General features: G+C 38.7%; 1 protein-coding gene across 1 annotated transcript; it reads left to right on the top strand.

The window, feature by feature from the left end:
- The first annotated feature begins 9,779 nt into the window (after window positions 1-9,779).
- Window positions 9,780-16,503, top strand: Pcdh20 (protocadherin 20). Its single transcript, XM_036199528.1, has 2 exons — window positions 9,780-10,577; window positions 11,562-16,503. The coding sequence occupies exons 1-2, from the start codon at window positions 10,446-10,448 to the stop codon at window positions 14,286-14,288; spliced, it is 2,859 nt and encodes a 952-aa protein (XP_036055421.1). The 5' UTR covers window positions 9,780-10,445; the 3' UTR covers window positions 14,289-16,503.
- Window positions 16,504-16,863: the final 360 nt, after the last annotated feature.

Genomic DNA, 16,863 nt, shown 5'->3' with positions numbered 1-16,863 from the left:
ATAAAAATTCCATTTTCAAAGTAAGTGTGATGTTTATAGTCCAGTAATAAATGCTGAAAATTTCAGCTACTTCTATGAAATGGAAATAAGGAGTCTTTCAAGATTCTAAGTAATAATCAAGGCAGCCTCAGTAGTAACTTGAAGCATGAGGACTTGAATCTAGATGGTTTTCTAATCAAATGTCTAATCTCACATTCCAGGTGCTTTACTCTGGCCATATGTTCTCGCAGTCTTCAGTGAAATGCCACATGTTGTGATGGAAGAAAGAGGACACATCACATCGTCTGCCTCCTTTGACAAACTATCATGAAAGTGTGCTTTGATAAAAAAAAAAAAAAAAGAAAGAATGGTCACAGGACATTCCCAGAAGAAGTTCCTCTGCTTTTAAGGAAATTATTTGCTCAGGCATCGAAACTGGTCAGTTTCAAAAGACCATTTCAGAGAGACAATTTGTAGAAGCCCAGAGAAAGGCAGAAGGAACAAGAGCCAGATAGCTGTTAGGGATTGTACTGGGTAGATGATGACAGGTTCAGTCTATGGTGAATAAACGTTTCACTCATATTACAGCTTGATTCCCCCAGCTCCTCCTTTGCTTTCCATTTCCATTTTCAGAAAGGGAAACAAAATACGTTTACATGCCACATGAACGTGGAACTCTTTACATGGCTTATATTTATTATGTGAGTCTTTACACTGGTTATTATCTTTATTATATGTTGATTTCATGTGCCAATATTCTAAATATGCTTAATTTGACCACATATTTTATTAGCTAAAAGACTCCATTTTAGATATGTAAGAGAGAACTATTAATGTCATAAGAATGCTAGTTAAAACAGATTGTCCTGGAAAATTAGTATACCCTTATTAGGCAAGAATGTCTTCTTTCTTTTTCCAAAATATGCTGTTCAGTCTATTGGACCTTATGATGATGTATACTCTGGAGAATAATATCAGAATAACTGTACTGCATGGTTTAAATTATGGCTGTAAAATTTTGGAATTTTAAATTTTAAAGTAATTATTTAAAAATGGGGAAAATGATCTAATTTGGCTACTGTGAGGATTTATACATACACACACACACACACGCACAGGAAAACAGGCACACATGAATACATGTTCGTCTAGTAAATGCTCCCTACAGAGCAATACCCTATTCCACCGTGTGTTTTCATCAGAATCTTATCAACGTTCTGTTTGTTTCTAGAACAGCCAGTCCTGTGTGTATAAATATGAGAAGAGCAAGGATATAAACATCAATTCAGCCTTCCTCCAACAGATGGCACAAGTAGTTATGTTCATAAATGAATGCTAGAATAATAGAACTACATTTCAACAAATGACCTGCTTGTGAATATGGGAGATGTTGTTTTGTGCTAGACATATTTCCATGTGTGGGTTGTCTGGCTTAGAACAGACAAACTCCTTCATTTTAAATGTCACCTGACAAGAAAGGTCTCTTTAATCCTTGCTGACATTGCATAATCACAGAAAAAATTGAGGCTACAAATTTGAAGACCTAGGTAGGGGATTTGGAAAGCCTATGTCTAGAAATAGAAATCTAGGACTATACTAGAAGAGCTCTCCAGAGAGAAAACACGAGTCCTTTGGAATGCACTACAATTAAAAGGTGAAAACAGGAACAAAAGAAATCCAGCATAGCCAAAATAGAAAAAAGATAAAATGTTCAACATATTCCATGAAGTATAATGCCACAGAAGGCAGATAAAGTAGATTATGTGTGGGTAAAGGACTCATAATAAAAGCCACAGACACCAAAGACTTGGAATCAGTTGTTGTTAGTAGCTTTCTTCACCTTCTAAAAATTACTAAGGAATGTCCCATTTAATTGGAAGAAATATATAAATGTCATTCTGGTTAGCTAATGTTTTATGTAAATTCTACAATGTCTTGATGTTTTGACTATGTAGTTTAGGAAGTTAACTGTAGAGTGTTTGGTATCATCTCCTGTCTTAGGATTTCTATTGCTGTGAATAGACACTATGACCCCAGAAACTCTTATAAAGGAAAGCATTTATTTGGGGCTGCCTTACAGGTTCAGAGATTTGTCCATTGTCATGTTGGCAGGCAGACAGACAAGGTACTGGAGAGATAGCAGAAAGTTCTAATTAAGGATTTGCAGGAAAAAAGAAACAAACTGGACCTGGATTGAGCATTTGAAACCTCAAAGCCCACCTCCAGTGACACACTTCCTCCAGCAAGGCTACACCTACTTCAACAAGACCAGAGGTATTAATAGTTTCAAATAATGCCACTTCCTGTGATTCCATGTGGGCTATTTTCTTTTTTTTTTTTTTAATCTTCTTTCTTTCTTTCATTTTTCATTTTATATACCATTTCCAGTTACTCCACCCTCCCCTTCTTCTGCCGCCTCACCTCCCCGAACTCCACCCCACATTCACTCTCCAGAGAGGCTAAGGCCGCCTTGGAGAGTCAACAAAGTCTAGCATACTAAATTGAGGCAGGACCAACCTCCTCCTCCTCCTCCCCCTACTCCCATGTCAAGGCTGAGCAAAGTATCCCACCCTAGAGAATGTGTTCCAAAAAGCCATTTCAGGCACCCGAGATGTGTTGTTTTTCACTCAGATCGCCATACCTCCTAAAGCCTTTGGTAATGAAGCAATTGAAAGATTTATACGACTAGGTCGAAGAGCTCCTATTCCTTATAGTAGATGACGTGTGTGCGGATTTGTATGGGATCAGACTTTATCCAGAAATCCCACAGAGCTCTAGCAAACAGGTAAGGAGGACTCCTGAAGCTTCAGAGCTTTATGAATGGCATACACTGTGGGTAAAACACCTTTTATGGTCATTGCTAAATGGTCAACAAGCCCTGGTGGATGATTTTTCTTTCACCTTTCTTCACAAGAGGTATTGGGATCTACAAATGAGCAAATGAGCATTAACTCTTTTACTTTATCAAAAATATGTATATATTTATATTCTGAATTTTATTTTTTAAAATATGTTTCTTTCTTTGGAATTTTTTTATTGAAAAGAAAATTTTTTTCATGATTTTCCCTGTCTCCAAATTTTCATATATCCTCTCCATCCTATAGCAAATATATTACTCAAGGAATCCTTTTCACTTAATGAAAAATCCTATAGAAATACTGCTAAGTATACAAACTTCCCAATATCCTTTTTAAATTCTCTTTTTAAAATCTCTCTTTTCATTATTATCATTATTAAGAAATTTTCTATTCATCTTACATACCAACCACAGATTGCTCCTCCTCCTGCCCCCCAGCCTTTCCCCCAACCCACCCCCCTTCCCACCTCCTCCATGTCAAGGTAGCCCATGGGGAGTCAGCAGAGCCTGGCACATTTAGTTGATCCAGGTCCAAGCTCCTCCCCACTGCACCAAGGCTGCACAAGGTGTCACACCTTAGGCGCTGGGCTCCAAAAAGCCCACTCATGCACCAGGGACGGATCCTGATCCCCCTGCTTGGGAGCCCCCTAAACAGTTCAAGCCAAACAACTGTCTCTACTTTCCAGAGAGCCTTGTCTAGTCCCATGGGGGATCCATAGCTATTGGTCCACAGTTCATGAGTTTTCACAAGTGTGGCTGGTTGTCTTTGTATATTTTCCCATCATGATCTCAATGCTCTTTGCTCATTGAATACCCCTTCTCTCTCTCAATCGATTGGACTCCTGAAGCTCGGCCTGGCACCCAGTCATCATGGATCTCTACATCTGCTTCCATCAGTAACTGGATGAGGGCTCTATGATGAGTTAAGGTATTCACTAATCTCTCTCTCTCTCTCTCTCTCTCTCTCTCTCTCTCTCTCTCTCTCTCTCTCTCTGTCTCTGTCTCTCTCTCTCTCTCTCTGTCTCTCTCTCTCTCTGTCTCTGTCTGTCTCTCTCTCTCTCTCTCTCTCTCTCTCTCTCTCTCTCTCTCTCTCTCTCTCTCTCTCTCTCTCTCTCTTATTGAAAAGGATAGTTTTTCATACAATATATTCTGGTCACAGTTTCCTTTCCCCTAATTCTGCCCAGATCTTCCTTGACTCATGCACCCAACTCTAAACTTTCTCTCTTTAGAAAACAGATATGGCAACAAAGAAAGCAAACAGACCAGAACAAAATAAAAAGCAAACCAAAATAAAATAAAACAACAAAAAGAAAGCACAAGAAACACTTTTTAACTTCTTTACCAGTTTATGTACATGTTGAATTATATAAGGTATATATTCTGATCAGTGACTTTAAATATTTACCTGTTTTATTTGACTTATTTTAAATTCTGAAACAGTATAAAGTATTAAAGTAAATTTACAATTTTTTTCCATTAGCTATCAACTCCCTTTAAATTTAATGCAAAATTCTGTTATTTACAGCAGTGAACAATACATAAAATATAATTATTGCTATATATTTAGTAAAAATTAATATATTTTTATTTTAGTATTATCTAGAGTTAAGAATTGTTAGGATTATGTGATAAGAATTATCGTCAGTATGAAATTTTTTTAACCAAGTAAATGCTTAAATGATATATGATTCAAAATAGTTACTGATAATACCCTTTCTGAATAGCCCAAATAATTTACAGCTTTAGCAGTAAATGAAGTAAAAATCAAAAGCCTGTAACTCTACAGAAAAGATACCCCCAAAAGAAGTAGCTTGGAATGATAGTCACCCTCACATGAAAATGTTGACATCTTATGGATAACATTGTCACTGACCGTACAACTCCTTTCATGCTTTTAGGTACCACACACACACAAGTCAGAAAGGTTAGTGTTTAGCAACCCACCTTAGATTTACACAATAAAATAGAATGAGATTTTATCAAGCTAGGTGAAGATCTATCTGCCTTAACATAAAATTTCATTAATCTTTCCTACATGAAGCACTTCAGTTTGTGAAAATAAAGAACAGATGTCAGAATAGATCTATGCCTTAATATGAACTTATAATTCTTTCTGTCCCTCAATAGATTTGTTAGGGCCATGACCTAATTTCTATGTTAATTTATAAGTTTTAAAATTGCTTTATTCTGTGCACAGCCTGTATTTCTCCCTCTTTCAAGACTCCAAGATACTTATTCCAAGGATTAAGACACATGCATCACCAATAAACTGCCTTCAGTAAACCATTCATCAGTCGGCAGTTGCTGGTCCATCCACACATTGTGGATTTGCCTTGCCCTTCACTTCTTCTCTTTCTCAGTGCCCCTACCTTTCTTCTGATGCTTTTTCTGCTCATTATCACCTCTGCCAGAAGTGAGAAGGAAGAATGTGGAATTCAAATGAGTTGAAAATGGCTTTTAAAATTTATTTGGAGTGTAAGGAGTGAAAGTTGAAAATGTTAGCTATAATTAAGCCTGGGCTTTTCTAGGACTTCACACAGCTATACTTATCTTTGTTAAGTAATATTAAATTATGAAAAGAAAAGGACAATTTGACCCTATTACCTTCTTTCATGGATATATAGGTAAAGATATGTAAAATGTATTGGCTCAAAATTTCCTATAATATGAAAGATTACTAATTAGTTAAGAATAATATTCACAAAAGTCCTATTTATGAATTACACAGGACATGCTTTAGAATAGAAATTCTTACTATAATAATTTAGCTTATGAGCATTTTACTTGATATAAGACATGTAAATGTATATTTCCTTATTATATTAAAATCTAGCTTTTTAACAAAGAAACAGTATGCTGATTCTCTACTGGCCTCATAATCAAATTTCTAAACTAATAAAGAAAATAAAACAGCATTTTTTATTTTTCCTAATACAGTTGTAATATACAAACATTACCAAAATGACGAGCTTCTTTTAAAAATTGCATATTTGAAAATTAGTAAATAATTGAAAAGAAAGAAGTCAACACTTACTGCAATAATTGAAATTAGGATTTGATACTAAAATTAGGGAATGAGAGAAAGGGTGCTCTTTTCTTAAGTTATCTTCTAATATCAGAAAAATCTCGATATCAAAATTTAATCCATTTTTTAAGAAATGAGGGTATTTTGAGAGTTTTAATTACTGATTTGTCTCTCTTATTTTCAGTTAATATGTAACAGAGACAAACAAAAAAGCACTGTGTGATCCTGGGGTCCTCAAGATGACTTAAAGGCTGTTGATATGGCTTAGCCTATAACATAGTTGCCTCACAAGACAGGCAATTTGCTTTCAACCCTGAATCCAACGCAAAGGTTGAAAGAGAGATTTGACTCCACAAATTTATACTCTAACTTCCATATTTGATCCATGACACATGTGCCTCCTACACACACACACACACACACACACACACACACACACACACACGCTAAAAGATTATTTATGTTTTTAAGTATATATACAATTACTTATGCAATACATTTTAAGTCTACAAACTGAGAGAGTTAAGCTATTCAAACATAGGTAAAATGGGTTTGCGTGTATGGACAGTACTAACAGGTTAAAGAACTTTTTTAAACACCAAAAAAATTAGTAATAGCACAAATCCATATCTCTAACAATATTTCTGTGGTTATCAGCTTGTTAGCTGAATTAAGCACAATTATCTGATAGGCCTTAATTAATTAACTGATTGATTGATTAATTAGTCAATCCATCCATTTGTGGAAGAAGGGTATACCAGACGACAAAAATCATATATATTCTACATCACAGATCAGAGTCCAATAACCACACCAGACATTATGTAACCTTCCAAAATTGTTGTCATAATAATTGTATTCTAAAACTGACACAAGGATTAATAAAATAACAAGTAAATAAATTACTTGACTACATGTTCATAACATAAATACTATTAAATTATCATCTTAACATTTCTCAAATATTGTTTATTCTCTTAAATGTAATCACTATTAATAAATCAGATTAGCTTTTGTATTGTATATCATATGGATTATACTATAAAAACTCTTATATATTAATATATTACATACATTCGTGCTTAACATACATTCTAAATCATTGTACTTGGTTTTGAGACGCTATTAATAATATAACCAAACTATCTTAAAATAAGGTAATACAAGTCATATTTTACAATTTTGAACCGGATGGAACATACATTGGGTTGAGTTTCAAAATACATTAAACATATTAGTGTTAATGGGTTAATTAAGTGACTTTTGTGAATACCATGCTATTATTAAAATAAGTTTAAAAGGTAAAATGAAAATTAATTGCAGATATAGTAGCATAAATAGTATTTTATGAATTCTAATATTTTAAAGTATGTTTATTAAAGTACATAGAAACATGCTCATTCCATTATACAAGGAAAAACATTAGGGAGAGAAGGCTTGCCGCCATTGAAAAGCATTACTACCATTTAGTTACATAACTTAGTGAATTGTAATCAAACTTATCTGTGTATTATCAAGCAGCATCTGTTAATGACAGAAATCAGTTAAGCCAGTTCATGCATATATGTATTTGTGGTATATGGGGATGTTCAGTAGGAAATTAAAGCAGAGGTGTAGCAATCTGTCTAAAGTCACACAGGACTTAAGCAACAAATGAGAGAGTAGAGTCAAATCCCCAGCTCTGTTCAAAATACCAGCCATTATTTCATGCTGTTTCTTTGTCTATAGCAGAAATAGGCTTGGGAAGCACATAATCTAACTATTCTTCTAGATCAATTTTTACAAAACACCTGGGAAGCAGGCCCGGAGCAATTGAGACATCCGAGAAGCTCATGAGTATTACTTTCAAGGGACTAATAGCATGGAAGCTTTCTAAATCATCTTTAAAAAGAAATCTGTGGCACCAGATGGTAGGTCACAAGGCTATGTCCAGAAGGAACAAGAGTCTGGGGATGCATTTACAGTGCCCAGGAAAATTGTGCATAGAACCACAGAAGCTCACTTGGTTTGCCTTTTTTTTATAAAAACCCAATTAAAAAAAACAGAACACTGCATGATGCCCCTGCTTAGATCTTCAAAGAGGGGAGATGATAACAAGTACTTCATTTAGCACTGTGTGTGTTACACATAAGGTGTCACCTAGTATTGTGCCAAGGCTCCTAGTTTATGTAACAAACAACCATTCAGGGAGGGACTCAACAACTGGCAGATTTAAAGCAATGTTGTCTCATGTTATCATCACAAATAGTACTTTCAGAACCTATTGAGTACCTGTCTTTCAACTCACTTGAATAGATTTTGCTATCGGTCTTATATCTGATCTTTTTAGAAACACTGTAGACAAATTATAGTCTAAAAGGAAGATTTAATTTCTATCCAGCTTAACAAAGATGTGGAACAGTAATGTAGTGTTCCATAAAGACAGCTGGATTATATGGCAAAAAAAGAAAAAAGCCCACTGTGATGGGGTGGTAAGGGATACTTATTTAAAAAGTAGATTTGTAAAAAAGAATGGAAAAATGCCAAAGAAAAGCCAGTTGTGTATATCATCATGAAGAGATGTTTTCCAGCGAGATTGTCTTTATAAACAACAATTCCACTGCAATGTTCTTAGAAACAAATGAAAACCTAGGAAACATACACACCTACACAGAAAGAGGAAGAAACAGCACCAGAGTCAGAGAGATGGAGACCTTAAGCAGTTGAAGAGGACATGAAGTGTGTGAGCATATACATTTACTGTCTATATGACAAATGAATTGTTGCATATTGTGGGTTTTATAACCATTGAAAGATGCTCTCACTCTAGGCATGGCTCCTGACTCCCCGAAGCTAAGGGTATTGCATTAAATCATAAACACAATTTAGATGGAATGTGGGACAGATTTTTTTAGAATCTGATAACGTTTTCACTACAGACTCAAAGGTAAATATTTACCAATAATGGTAGAAGTTCAGCTGTAGGGCAGAACCAGCAGACGAAGTAGTGAGACAGAGGAAGCAAACATGCCTCCCTGGATGTGGGTGGTTTACCAGATGCATAATGGCCTTCTACCCAGAAGACCACAGCTAGATGTGTACACATGTGTTTGCCACTTCACCTACTTTCCCATAACACTGAGAAGAGCTATGTTCATATTATAATGCAGTATAGAGCGTTTGGTCTGTCGCATGTAGAGCACCATTTGTGTACTAACAAGCTGCTACACACCAGGTATTCTAATGGGGTACTTTGTCAATGGTTAGGACACTAGACCTAGGATGAGTGAAAACGAGAGAAAATATGACCATAAGCTGAACAATTAGCTTAGCCAAACAATTTCTATTTTGTTTAGTACAACGTAGAAGGAAACTAAATTAACTTTTCCTCAGAAAATTGCTATTTCTGATGCCAGAGGAATACATTTTTCTGGTCTAGACTCGATCACTTACCACTCAGCAGGTAAGAAGTTTGTTTAGGCCAGAAAAGGGGAAATTTGGAAGCCTAGTGTAGAAAATCTAAACTTGAAGAGAGGCTGAGTGGCCTTGGGCGTTCCTTATACAGCACCCTGCTGATAAGGCAGTCTCACAGACTGAATGCACTGAAATTTCCCACCAGCTCTGATTTCATGAAATATTAAAGGTCATAAACTGTTGAGGGTCAAAGTCAGAAAAGCTAGCAAAGCATTTTGGACCCTGATCTGTTCCTAAGGGGTCATTTCTCCAATAGGCATTTAGGAGAGGAGAGTGACAAGAGAAAACAAAAATTTAAAAAGTAACCAGTATTTCATTTAAGCTTTGGTGACTGCTCTCTCTCCTTTAAATGTATCCCTTCCAGAAAGACAGCTGATTGCTTGCAGTGCGCGCGCGCGCGCGCACACACACACACACACACACACACACACACACACACACACACACACACACACACACCACTTCCTTCTAGTCTTTCCGCTAGAAACTGCGGCTGTCTCTAAAATCAAACCTCCAGGCAGACACCCAAAGATGCTTGCACCCTGGAAACTATCATCTTTGCCATCACCAACAGCGCAGTTTAAAATGAAGACATGAGGAACCTTTATGGATTTCATAGATTGGCTTTTCTGGCTCTCTCTCATCCTGGCACAAAGAAGTTGAGGCTGCTGTTATTTGAGAAAAGTGTGTTTTCTTGCTTATGCAAAGAACTGCTGGACCCGCATGACTGGAAGGAACTGGTTGGCAAAGCAAGATTTTGTGGGACCGCTTTTGTGCCTTCGGATACCAGCGTAGTCTTGTTGATTTATTTTAATTCTCCCTCTCTGGCGAGCAACCTGTGGACTTAGGATTTAACTGGCGCAATAAAGGCTGGTTGACAGGCGCTCTGGTGCCAGATCTGGTGGCATCTCCTAGCAGCCTTCAAGAGCCAGTGTGGACATATCATGTCCAGGAGTGGACACTGTAAATGTCCCCTTCTGGCCCTGGGCTTTCCAGTGCATACGAGTTCCTGGTCTTAATTGACAGGCCAGTGACTATTGGCTGAAGTTCCCCAGCGATTTGCATGAACGGGGAGGGAGTGTCCTCCGCCACCCTCCCTTCTGGAGCGCGCTGACTGCAGCCTCCCAGGGAATGCGCGGCCAAGGGAACGCGCGCAGCTCGCTGGTCCAGGCAGTGAGCTTGCGCCCGGCTACCTGGCACCCGTGCCTGGATATGGGGCATCTACATCGTCCCAGGAGCAGTACCAGCCACAGGAACCTGACGGTAAGGATGCAGAAACCCCGGGTCCTCCAGAAGTTGCAATGCTCTCCAAATGTTCCTACTCCTTGAAGGTGTTTTCAAACGTTTTCCCATAATGCAAACTTCAGGAGAAGATGGGAGGGGGAGAACGGAGTTTTGGATACAGCGCCTATGGTATTTTAGCAAATAGCTTCGTCCCTCGGGTTGAGAAAGGAAGTTTCTGAAGCAGAAATGTTGGATGAGGTGGAGGGCCGAGAGTGCCCTCAATTCTGTTTATATTCAGGGGTGTAAGATTTGATTCCTGTGGCCGATGTAAGCTTGTAACTGTCTATTGCAACTGACAAATGCTTTTGCATAATAATTTTCCGCGTTTACCTTGCGGGGTCCTAAGACTGGAAGGAGGTAGAAGGCATGATAAGAGATAGCGACCCCGATCATTTGATTTGATTTTTATGAGCGAACTAAAATGAAACCACCCCCCATCTAAGGGGGGAGCAGGTAGGGAGTATGTCTCAATTTTCCATATTGTTGTTGTTATTATTGTTATTGGTGTTGATGCTGTGGCTTATAGTGGCTTCATAGAAAATAAGTGTAACATGTTAGGTGTTTGGGGTCCTTCATGGCAGAATCATTTCAACGAGAAGTAAATTATTCACCCGTCAGGGCTTTCCGCCGCCACCATCTCCTTCTTTTCCCATAACCTAGAAAGGTTTCCTGTCGCGTTGCGCAGCCCTCTGAGTTGAAGTCTTCTCTGCTAGAAGAGGCTAGCGATCCTACCGGGTGGGAGTGGGGAGAATATATGATGAGGAGAAAGGAGTAAGTTTCAAGCTTTGCTCTTCAGACCTCCGTCTCTGGCAGTAAGTGTCCTCTCATCTCTTGCGCCTACGATGAGAGGTTTCGTTTGTGGAAATAGGGATGAGGATTGTCCCGGGCGGGGGTCACTCCGTCCTAACTCCCATCTCTGCTTTCGGGAGTGTGTAATCACCTTCTCCCCTCCCTTCACTCCAGCATGTTTTTCTGCTTTTCCTCTTCGTGGGACCCTTCAACTGCCTCGCGAGTTACAGCCGTGCCACGGAGCTGCTGTACAGCCTAAACGAGGGACTGCCCGCGGGGGTGCTCATAGGCAGCCTGGCGGAAGACCTAAGGCTGCTGCCCCGGACCTCTGGGAGGCAGAGTCAGCAACTGCTGCATCCAGAGCACACTGCCACTGAGGGGAACCCCCCTCTCTCTTTCAGCTTGGCCTCTGGAGGGCTGAGTGGCCAGTATGTGACCCTAGACAACCGTTCCGGGGAGCTGCACACTTCTGCCCAGGAGATCGACAGAGAAGCCCTGTGTCTCGATGGGGGTGGAGGGACTGCCTGGGGCGGCAGCACCTCCATTGCCTCCTCTCCTTCCTCTGACTCTTGCCTTTTGCTTCTGGATGTGCTGGTCCTGCCTCAGGAATATTTTAGGTTTGTAAAGGTGAAAATTGCCATCAGGGACATCAATGACAATGCTCCACAGTTCCCAATTTCTGAAATCTCTGTTTGGGTCCCGGAAAATTCACCTGTAAACACCCGATTGGCGATAGAGCACCCAGCTGTGGACCCCGATGTGGGCATTAATGGAGTGCAAACCTATCGCTTACTGGACTACCATGGCATGTTTACCCTGGATGTGGAGGAGAATGAGAATGGGGAACGAACCCCCTACCTGATTGTCATGGGTGCTTTGGATAGAGAAACCCAGGACCAGTATGTAAGCATCATCATAGCTGAGGATGGTGGGTCCCCACCACTGCTGGGTAGTGCCACCCTCACCATTGGCATAAGTGACATTAATGACAATTGTCCTCTCTTTATAGACTCACAAATTAATGTCACCCTCTATGGAAATGCTACAGTAGGTACCCCCATTGCAGCTGTCCAGGCTGTGGATAGAGACTTAGGGACCAACGCACAGATCACTTACAGTTACAGCCAGAAAGTTCCACAGGAATCCAAGGATTTATTCCACCTGGATGAGACGACTGGAGTCATTAAACTTTTCAGTAAGATTGGTGGGAGTGTTCTACAGACACATAAGCTCACCATCCTTGCTAATGGACCAGGCTGTATCCCTGCAGTGATCACTGCTCTTGTGTCCATCATCAAAGTCATTTTCAGACCCCCAGAAATCGTCCCACGTTATATTGCAAATGAGATGGATGGGGTTGTGTATCTGAAAGAACTGGAGCCTGTTAACACTCCAATTGCGTTTTTCACCATAAGAGATCCAGAAGGTAAATCTAAGCTTAACTGTTACCTCGATGGTGAAGGGCCATTTAGGCTAGCACCCTACAAGCCGTACAACAATGAATATTTGTTGGAGACCACGAAACCTATGGACTATGAGCTGCAGCAATTCTACGAAATAGCTGTAGTGGCCTGGAACTCAGAAGGGTTTCGTGTCAAGAGAGTCATTAAAGTACAACTTTTAGATGACAACGACAATTCTCCTGTTTTCCTTCAACCTTTGATAGAACTGACCATTGAAGAAAACAACGTACCCAACGCCTTTCTAACGAAGCTCTATGCTACCGATGCTGACAGCGGTGAGAGGGGCCAAGTTTCCTATTTCCTGGGGCCAGATGCACCATCATATTTTTCTTTAGACAGTGTCACAGGGATTCTGACCGTTTCTACTCAGCTGGACAGAGAAGAGAAAGAAAAGTATAGGTACACTGTCCGTGCTGTGGACTGTGGGCAGCCACCCAGAGAATCAGTGGCTACAGTGGCTCTCACTGTGTTGGATAAAAACGACAACAGCCCTAGGTTCATCAACAAAGACTTCAGCTTTTTTGTGCCAGAAAACTTTCCAGGATATGGCGAAATCGGAGTCATTAGTGTAACAGATGCCGATGCTGGGAGGAATGGATGGGTAGCCCTTTCAGTGGTAAACCAGAGTGACATTTTTGTTATAGACACAGGAAAGGGCATGCTGAGAGCTAAAGTCTCCTTAGACAGGGAGCAGCAAAGCTCTTACACTCTGTGGGTGGAAGCTGTTGATGGGGGTGAGCCTGCCCTTTCTTCCACCACAAAAATCACAATTCTCCTTCTGGACATCAATGACAACCCTCCTCTTGTCTTGTTTCCTCAGTCTAATATGTCTTATTTGTTGGTCCTACCTTCCACTCTCCCTGGCTCACCAGTTACAGAGGTCTATGCTGTTGACAAAGATACAGGTATGAATGCTGTCATAGCTTACAGTATCATAGGGAGAAGAGGTCCCAGGCCCGAGTCCTTCAGAATTGACCCGAAAACTGGCAACATAACTCTGGAAGAAGCGTTGCTGCAGACGGATTATGGACTGCATCGTTTACTGGTGAAAGTGAGTGATCATGGCTACCCCGAACCTCTCCATTCCACTGTCATGGTGAACCTATTTGTCAATGACACTGTCAGTAATGAGAGCTATATTGAGAGTCTTTTAAGAAAAGAACCAGAAATTAGTATAGAAGAGAAAGAACCACAAATCTCAATAGAACCAACTCATAGGAAGGTAGAATCTGTGTCCTGTATGCCCACATTAGTAGCTCTGTCTGTCATCAGCTTGGGTTCCATCACAGTAGTAACAGGGATGGGCATATATATCTGCTTACGGAAAGGTAAAAAGCACCACAGGGAAGACGAAAATTTGGAAGTACAAATTCCACTGAAAGGAAAAATTGACTTGTGTATGAGAGAGAGGAAACCAATGGATATTTCTAATATTTGATGTTTCGTTGTGGAATAACAGAGGGATGTTTTAACTGCCATGAGTAGTCTTTGTCAACGACGCAAACAAGGATGTGCTAATGCAGTTCCACTGAAGGACAACTAATTTATAACTTGTAATATACTGTAAATAGCTGTTTACAGGTTTTTAATTCAAATTCAGAGGTTATAAAATGTGTACAGAATTTTTAAATGAAAATTAGTACTAACAGCTATATCATTGTTATTTATATATAAATATATAAAACGCTGGACATAACTGGCAGCTCTCATACACCAAGCAGATCACTGACAAAACTCAAGACTAAGGTAAGAAAAGTACATTTTTGTTGTTCTAAAATGTCTTTTCACCACAAGAGGGCACCAGATGCCCCTTTGCAGGGAACTGCAGTATTGTACGTGATAGTTGTACATTTAACGAGAGAGTATATTTTAAATACGTTGTTTTTCACATTAAATATAAAATTAAAGTAAATTGAATTTCCCTTCTTAAATATATGATAATAATGAAAAGAAATCCACTTGTAAACAGAATTTATTACCTCGTAAGGACATCAATTACAGTTTGAAAGAGAGGACATTTGAAAGAAGTGCAATTCATGTTGGGCAAGCATCAAAACATTGCCATGTGTTACAAATTTGACCTGCTAAAGAATGCACTATTTTGTGTATGTCCACCTGCTGCCTGTTGGCTTTGCCACCGCACTTACTTACTAGAATTACAGGAAGTGGGGCATCGTGTGTGAATTATTCTCTTTGTAAAATGTAACTAGACATTGCACAAGAAGCACACCAGGGTCTCAATCTCAGCTTGCTGGCTTGGTGTTTAGGACGTCAGTGCATCCTCAGCTTGTCAGCAGCAATTTGTTCTTGGATTATATGTTAGGTTGTGTATGATTGTATTCATTTACCACATGAGAAAAATAAAAGTTGCATTCAAGTTAAATTCCTCTGAAAGCTATTGGTTGTTTTAGTTAGGCATTTTATGTGAACATGATACTTTTGCTGTAGTTGTTTAGCTCCATTGGCTACCATTCTGGCTCCTTTCTTTGACTGTGGAAAACATCCAACAGTTTATTTGTAAGCAGATTCCTCTGATAATTTAGCTTTTACTGACTCTTTTTGCAATGAAGAAAACTGGTTTGTCAGTGATTTCTAACTTGTCCTTCTTTGCATGAGATGGAAATTTTATTTTATGTAAGAACTATAGAAAAGCTGTCAGTGTCAACAAGAAATGTTTTAGCTTCAAATGGGTCACTTTACTTATCATCATCATGTGTCTGTACCGTACCAAAATTGTTTATATGTCTGCAAATTAAAGGTATATATTTTCATATTTTCTTGATTGTTTTTACCATTTTATATTTGAACATGAGCTTGTTCTTTCACTGAAGTGCCTGCTATTGGTGTCTGTTTGTTTTTAGGATTAAATGTGAGATATTGTAGTATTATGCTATGCTAAAGTTTATATTAAACTAATTCATGACATAATTAATCACTGGGTAAATTATTAAGGGTGTGTATAATTGTAGCATATATGGAAGAGCGTATGCTTATATGTTTAAGTTCTTATGAAAACTTGCACCCATGCATGTGTATATTCATATTAACTAATTATAAATTTAATATCAGTATAACTTTTTCTCTCACATTCCAGCAAAACTTTTGTTTGCTGTGTTTCACTAGCTTGCAATAATTTTTAAGTTAATAGCACACCATGAAGAAAAAAAACTTAAACACAAACACTGGATTTATTAGATTTATATTAATTACTTATTTTTGTTTTCTTCAATTTGGTAATCTGGATAAATAAATATATAGGGCAGCAGAGTGTGAGACAAAAATCAATATATTTTCATGAGAGTTCCTTTTGTATGATAGGCACTTGAACTAGAAGACTTATAGGGCCATGTAAGCCCATAAGTTGTCCATTCAAACCTCTTATATAACAGAATAGAATAACACCCTTTCTAGTCATGTTTTACTCAGTTTCTTTTATCAAAAGAGGAACTACATAAAAGACATGTAGCACCATTAAAAAAAACAAGTCATCCACAAGCTCCATGACTTTTGCCAACATTATAAAGAGAAAAATAAATATTCTATTCATTTCAAAATTCCAACATGGTTCATGTGTTGGGGGGGGTGGCTACTGGACTTCATTTCTTGCATGAGAAATATCTATAACCTTAATAAAATTATGTATTCTAAAGTAATTTTTGTTGTAGGATTTCCTTTACACATTATTTTATTCACATTAAAAACAGAAATATCAGGGAAAGCTAAAGTCGATTAAGCTTAAAGATAAAAGCTTCTTTTTCCTAAGACTCTGTCCTAGAACAGTTGCCAGAATGTATGCTAATCATGTCGGTGTTGTTAGTTAAGCTGGCACAAAGACAACTGTCCCATTCATTAAAGCCCTAACACACATTTAACAGTTTGAGAGCCGGTGCGTTACCCTTGCCCAATTTAATGATGAAGAGATGGCTCTAATGTTTGTCGTGCCAAATACATCCTGCATTATGGAGGAAAGGATTCATTAATTTGAACTGAGAAGAACAATACCAATATAATAA

This window comes from Onychomys torridus, chromosome 9 (genome assembly GCF_903995425.1).
Source record: "Onychomys torridus chromosome 9, mOncTor1.1, whole genome shotgun sequence".
In the NCBI taxonomy this organism is placed as follows: Eukaryota; Metazoa; Chordata; class Mammalia; order Rodentia; family Cricetidae; genus Onychomys; species Onychomys torridus.
Note: the sequence above shows the minus strand (reverse complement) of the source record. Positions and strands in the feature narration are given on the sequence as shown.